Source organism: Buceros rhinoceros, unplaced genomic scaffold, assembly GCF_000710305.1.
Source record: "Buceros rhinoceros silvestris isolate BGI_N320 unplaced genomic scaffold, ASM71030v1 scaffold8654, whole genome shotgun sequence".
Lineage (NCBI taxonomy): Eukaryota > Metazoa > Chordata > Aves > Bucerotiformes > Bucerotidae > Buceros > Buceros rhinoceros.
Genome location: NW_010406497.1, coordinates 1,334 through 7,800, shown reverse-complemented (window position 1 = coordinate 7,800; position 6,467 = coordinate 1,334). Strand labels below are relative to the sequence as shown.

Sequence of the window (6,467 nt, the reverse complement as noted above, 5' to 3'; positions counted from 1 at the left end):
CCATGTCCTGCTGGCAGTGAGGGGACAAACTGAACTAATCAGTCCTGGGATTCCAGCTGGTGGCAGGGCACTTTGTAAAGGGGCAGGAGATTTGTGGGAGAACATGCATGGGGTCTGCAGCCCAGCCCTCTCACCCTCAGCAGGGAGGTGAGGAACCATCTGCTCTTGTGGCCAGCAAGTCTTCCTCGCAGAATGTGTGACCCGTCCTCCCTATGCTCCAAGCTGTTGTGCAAAGGCTTAACAATTTGTCTACTTAGTTTTAAGAGATAATAAGAAGCCACTTTTCCACATGCAGTGAAATAACTTTAGGGTTAAAATCAGCCCAGCCAGCGTTTTGAGCCAGGAAATGGTTTCCCAGAGGTGCCACCTTCAAGGGTGCAGGAAGAGCCTTGGGTGAGAATGTCTTTGGCATTTGCTGTTGGACACTTTTTGTCCTGGAGCAGTCAATGTCCTGGGTGTGAATTCTTTTCTGCACCCCCACAGCTTTTCTGTTGAGGGAAACAGGGATTTACATGCCTAATGTCATTTTTTTCAAACATCAGTTCTCACCCTAGTTCCTGGGGTGAGTGCTTGGCCTTGTCGCACAGACAGTCTTGAGAACTTAGTTGCTGAGTTGAGGACCCCATGTATATGAACTGGAGATCATAATTCAGCTGTTAGAAGCAAAAAGGAGTAGTTAAAAGCTATGATGTAGCCTTTTGTTTCTATGGTCCATATAAAGACACAAATTCTTTCAAGTTCAGGACAATATTAACAAGATATCTTTTATTCCAGTGAAGAAGCAGACATTAAGGACCTCATACAGGAGTAAAGTAAAGGAGGAGGCAAGCAGATGATCACAAAAACCCACCCCCAGACCCATAAACCAATAAAAACCTGCCAAATTATGTCTAGCTTTTCTTTCACATACATCGTACAAACACGGTCAGACCCCTCCTGCACCATCTTGCCACCAATAAATAAAACCACAAGCCAATGTTTTGATTCCAGAGATTCCAGCACGGCAGTTTGGACTTCCTGTCTCCCAAACAGAGCTCAGTGAACATGAGCAGCTGTGGACAGAAGAGAACCTCGACAGAACTGCGTAGAAGGTGTTCCTGTGGCCCTCTACGTCCTTTCCCCAAACCGGCAGCAATCAGTACCAGTAACAGACCGAGAATTTTCTGGCTGTGAAAGTGCTGCTCGACACCAGTAACTTGTCCCCGAGTTACTTGCTGCAGTTCTGTTACAATCACACGTGTCACGTGCAAAGCTACAAGTAGAATGATTATCCAACACGCTAGGAAGCGCGGGCTGGACAGGACTGCCCAGGGCTGGAGAGGTCCACCCAGGGCTGTTGGGTGTTATGTGTAGGGGAGGCCAAATCACAGGCAGGTTTGGATGCTAAAAAGGCCGCAGGAGGCTGCTCGGTTTCACCCATTGTGTTCCGATCCAGAGAAAAGAGTGGGAAATTAAACTGTGCCCAGGACATTTTCATTCCGGTGCGACACCACTTACGCAGAATTGCAACCTCTCAGAAGAGCTTCACAGTCTCCTTGTGGCCAGAACTGCGCTGCTGGCGGCACCGGTTCTGACTACTTCAGGACTACCCCTGGCATGTCTGCAGGAGCCAGCGGCTCCGGTTTGACTGCAGTGGAGATGGAGCCCAGACATTGATTTGTGGAAGTATGGGATCTTGCGATACAAATGCACGACCTTCTCAGCTTGACGCGTCTTCTTTGGGTCGGTTCGTCTCAATTCAAAAGCATCCAGCGCAGGCAGCGTTGGCACAGATCTCACACAAATCTGTGTCTTGGACAGCCAGGTCTGTCGGAGAGAAAAAGAGGTTTCAACGAGACGGCAAGAGAATTTCTTGGAGAGCAGAGACACACACCAAGGGATGTGGGCACTCCTTCCCATCGCCAGTTTGTGAGGTTTAATGTTCCTTGAAGTTATTATTGGTCTAAGTAAAATCAGTTCTTGCAAAAATCTGGCTTAAGGCAAGAAATCAAACCTGAATTTATTGGGGGAATGAGGGGAATGTGCAGAGGCAAGAGAACCACAGGACACCTTGTGGGATGGGGACGTGGCTTGTAGAACCACAACGTTCTTTGTATCGGTAGCGTGTCTTCCTGCAGCGCCCGCTGGACACTGGGTAAATGCTACATAATAAAATAAAAAAGCAGACACTGCAGCACTGGTTCCAATGACGCTGTGTGTGTCCTGGAGACCAGACCGTGTCAAAGTCTGTCTCTTCTCAGTGACATCTCACGCCTCTTTCAGGCTACCTGGAAAAACACCTTCTAAGCTGATCAGAGAGAGCAATGAGACCTGCCCACAACCTGTAGTTAGGTAGAACGGAGTGACAGAGCCCGGCTCCTCCTGTATGCCGGAGGAGATGGAGGGCTCTCTCGCTTCAAGTCACGTAAGGTCGTGTGCAACTACTCGGAGGAAGCGTTTTCCTGCTGCGGGCAGCCTGGTCCGTACAGGCTACAGCTCAGCTCAGCACAGCCCCTGTAGGGGGCTCAGAGCTGGTGTGGTCCGACCCTGGGCGGGGTGGTGGTGGAAAGGCGGCAGGGCCAATCTCAGCTGCTTCAGAGGTGACAGAACAGTAATTACATTACTTTGCCAGCCGCTGTGAGAGTGTTTAAGGTTCAAAAGTGTGATAAAAACGGCAGCGATGCCGTATGAGCTACATACTCAGCCTCTCAAAAACCACGAGTGCATCTTCTCTTTCGCAGACAGAGTGGAACTCCTCAGGCAGATCTTTTTCATCACATGGAGAATATTTAGCCGCTGAAGCCACCAGGCGGGGGTTCACGTGTCTGTTCTCATCCATAAGCTCCTTCAGCTTCTTCACAGACTCAAGGGAGAATTTCAAGTCTCCATCCTATGTAGACAGAACCAGAAAAAAAAGGCATCAGGAAGTCAGTCCTTAGGCAAACCCATTCCATTTTGGCCATGAGCTCTCCCCAAAACCCTACTACAGGGCAAAGCCAGGGCTGACACCAAGCCTAGATAAAGCCGGTGCTGACTGAAGGAAAAGGAACTGCTCTTCAAGGCAAGGACCTTTCCGAGCAGTGGTGAGACCCGGCTGGCTTTTGTTACTTGCCACAGTAGACAGAGACACAATTAGTGCATTTCTCATTCCCGTGAGAGAGACCAATAAAATTTGGGGTTGAAAGATACAGGCTGGGAATCTTCGACCTAGAAGAAAGATGATTGGGCAACACCTGGTAGAGATTTACAAAATCACGAGCCAAATGGGGGTAAACGGGAATTTATTTTATTTACTCTTTCTTCTAACACACCAGTGGAGACTGTCAAGCGTTGGCTGTTGTGTGGCAGGCTCCACTCACCCCAGAGGAGCCATCCCTTCACATCACACACTGCTGGAGAGCCGAAATCCCTGACCCCGAGGTGTTGCGGCAAGTGTCCATGAATTCAAAACTTGCCCACACAATTCATAGGACAGAAGTTACTGGTGGCATAAATACGACTCTTCTGACTCAAAGCTCATACCAAGAGCTCCTGGAGGCCGGGAGAGCGTTGGGGGAAATAATACTCTCTGTTTTAGATTGCTACACCCTGTGTCAGTGGTCATTCCCTGATTCAGTCTCATGAGCCCAGTGTGTGGGATGGGGTGGGTGGGTTTCGTTTGCTGGTTTTGATTCGTTGGTTTTGGTTTCAGTATCACAGAATTTTGGAGATGAATTAAAAAACCTCAACAAGATAAACTCCAGACATGGAGGAAAACTGAGATTTTTATCATTAAGTAGGAAGCTACCTGTTCCCCTGGAGATGCTACATGTTAAAGAATGGTCTGGAAGAAAAGAATAGTTTAATCATGGAATCATAGCGTGGGGTAGGGTGGAAGGGGCCTTAAAGCTCATCTAGCTCCAACCCCCTGCCATGGGCAGGGACACCTTCTGCTAGAGCAGGTTGCTCCAAGCCCTGCCCAACCCGGCCTTGAGCACTGCCAGCGATGGGGCATCCACAATGTCTCTGGGCAACCTGGGCCGGTGTCTCACCACCCTCACAGGGAAGAATTTCTTCCTTACAGCTGATCTAAACCTGCCCTCTTTCAGTTTGAAACCATTACTCCTTGTCCTATCACTGCACTCCCTGATGAACAGCCCCTCCCCATCTTCTCTTGTAGCCCCCTTGCAGCACTGACAGGCTGCACTCAGGTGTCCCCGCAGCCTTCTCTGCCCCAGGCTGAACCCCCCAGCTCTCTTCCCTCTCCTCCCAGCAGAAGGTTCCACCCTTGGGTCACTGCTGGGGCTCCCCTGGCCCTGCTCCAGCAGCTTCATGCCTTTCTTAGACTGGTGGCCCCACAGCTGAAGCCCCCAGCTAGCTCTGGATATCTCTGGCATCCAAAGAAGACAAAGAGGGTGTTTCAAGGCACAAAGATGGTCCCTGGGAACCTGCGGTGCGTGTGGAGAGAGAGTCAGTTTGAGAAATACCAGTTCTCTTGGTGCTCTGAAGAAGCTGTTGACATTGCAATCGCACTGACACCTCCCAGACTGTTGCTGAGGATGAGGACACAGACCCAACGCACTCCCAAGTACAGACAAGAGTCTGAAGTACCTTCTTAACTGGTCTCATGCTGCGTGTAATCCCAGTGACTGTGGATTTGGAAATCGGGGGTAGCCTCCTCTAACTGTTCATCTGCCATTGGCTCCACTAAGCGTCTCTTTCGCCTTACTTTATATATGTGCTATGTGTATAGGCTCCACCACACACCCTTGCAGATCGTTTTTATAACGAACTTCCCACCTAGAATCAGGTGAGACAAGACCGTTTCTCTCTTGTCCCATCTCGTTTACACTGTTCCTCACGGTTAGAGGCGGCCCCAGTTCTTCCAGCTCCACCACGCGCCTGCAGCAGCTCGGTGACAACTGAAGTGTTTCAGGGAACGCAAAGCTGACCCTCGGGGAGGTGAGGTTAGATACCAAGCCAGAGCGAAGGGCAAAGTCAGGTCTGTTAGTTCAGGTCAAGGTTCCTCTTGCAGCCATGCTCTGGATTCTATCAGTGCTTTGAGAACTTGTAATACCAAGAGATGAAAGAGCAGAGCACTCACCTGGACGTAGACTGCCTGGGAGCTGTGCACCAGTAAAACCACCGCGAGGGCTGCGAGGGACAGAAGGCCTTTCATACTGCCTGCAGAGCACACCCTGCCCTAACCTGGATCAGTGGGATTTTCTCTGGCTTTGGTCGTTCTGATCTTTCTTGTGGTGTCTCTCAGACTTTCTCTGTTCCTCAGACCTGGCAGCCAGAGCTCTACGCTCCCTGCGCAAAGCCGGACCTTTATAAAGACCTCTCCCAGAACTTCTGTGGTAATCCATTAACCTAAACTCTTTATTGCTGTATCGTAAACATGGCGGGGTTCACCAGTTATCTGCTCATGAGTGGTGTGGGCCAGTCACACCCGGGCAGATCCTGGCGGTTATGGGTCTCTACTGCTTTGAGGCCATAACACAGGCAGGAAAAACATCCCAACCCATGATAGAGGTTGATCTAACGTCACATTGGACACTCAGTCTCCATATGGGGAATGGACTGAAGCTTCTGGCCACTTCCTGCAGAGCTGTGAGACAGAAGGAGATTCAGGAGATAGATAGGAAAAAAAATATTGGTGCCTTGCGCCGATTTCTGGCCAGTCAGTTCCCTCTTCTGGGCACTCTGAGTATGGGGATAGTAGCGATGGACTGAGGCACCTAAACACAGGCAGTGTCTGCATGTGACCGGATGGAGAATGTCGTCATGCTGCTGCTTTTTACAGCACCTCGTTGAAGTGTGCACAAGGGCTGCAAGGTCTTGATCCTGAACCGGAGCAGCATCCCCTCCAGCAAGGACAGGGTGAGGTGCGAAGCCCTGCAAAGGCTCAAGCTAATCAGGCTCTTCCTCAGGTCCCACTGTGCTCTGCTCCACAGTCTGGCTTTGCCTCACTGATGCAGCAAAATAACCCCAAAGCCCCCAGGAATGGTGAGGGAAGGAGCTGTGGGCCAGGCAGGGACCTTCCTCCCCTCATCTCATGGCACCTTGGGCAGCTGCAGGACAACGAAGAGTGGGGGGAAAAAATAGTAAAGAAAAAAAATCACTGCCCTGGGCAGAAAGTGCTCGGGAACTTAATACCTCTTTATTGCCCATTTCCCATCTGAGCTGGGGGCAACAGCCAGCGGCACTTCTGGGAGATGGCCTCACCAGAACTGGCTGGAAGGAGGTGCAGGGTGAGCCCCTTCCTCAGGGCACTCCCAGCAACACCACGGGGGTGGTGGGGGCCACTCTACACCCCGGGCAGGCACTGTGGTGCTGTCAGCACCTGGCAGCTCCCAGGGCCCCCACTCTGCATCTTGCCTGCCACGCTGGCACACCCTGAGCATCGGCCTGGTCCCACAGCTGCTGTTCCCTGGAGCAGCTGCGTCACCAGCACCCACCGCTCTTGGGGAGCACCGAGAGCTCTTCTTCTGGAGAGAAGGGGGAAA

General features: G+C 51.1%; 1 protein-coding gene across 1 annotated transcript; it reads right to left on the bottom strand.

Annotated features, from left to right (window-relative positions):
* Positions 1 to 1,738: 1,738 nt before the first annotated feature.
* Positions 1,739 to 5,137, bottom strand: LOC104491660 (guanylin-like). Its single transcript, XM_010134112.1, has 3 exons — positions 5,063 to 5,137; positions 2,680 to 2,869; positions 1,739 to 1,806 (listed from the first exon to the last, which is right to left on the bottom strand). Exons 1-3 carry the CDS (start codon positions 5,135 to 5,137, stop codon positions 1,739 to 1,741), a joined length of 333 nt encoding a protein of 110 aa, XP_010132414.1.
* Positions 5,138 to 6,467: the final 1,330 nt, after the last annotated feature.

Coding starts and splice junctions, on each gene's coding strand:
- LOC104491660 (XM_010134112.1), bottom strand. CDS start 5,137: ATGAAAGGCCTTCTGTCCCTCGCAGCCCTCGCGGTGGTTTTACTGGTG. Junction 2,870..5,062: donor CCCAGGCAGTCTACGTCCAG/GTGAGTGCTCTG, acceptor CTGTCTACATAG/GATGGAGACTTGAAATTCTC. Junction 1,807..2,679: donor CGTGGTTTTTGAGAGGCTGA/GTATGTAGCTCA, acceptor TCTCTCCGACAG/ACCTGGCTGTCCAAGACACA.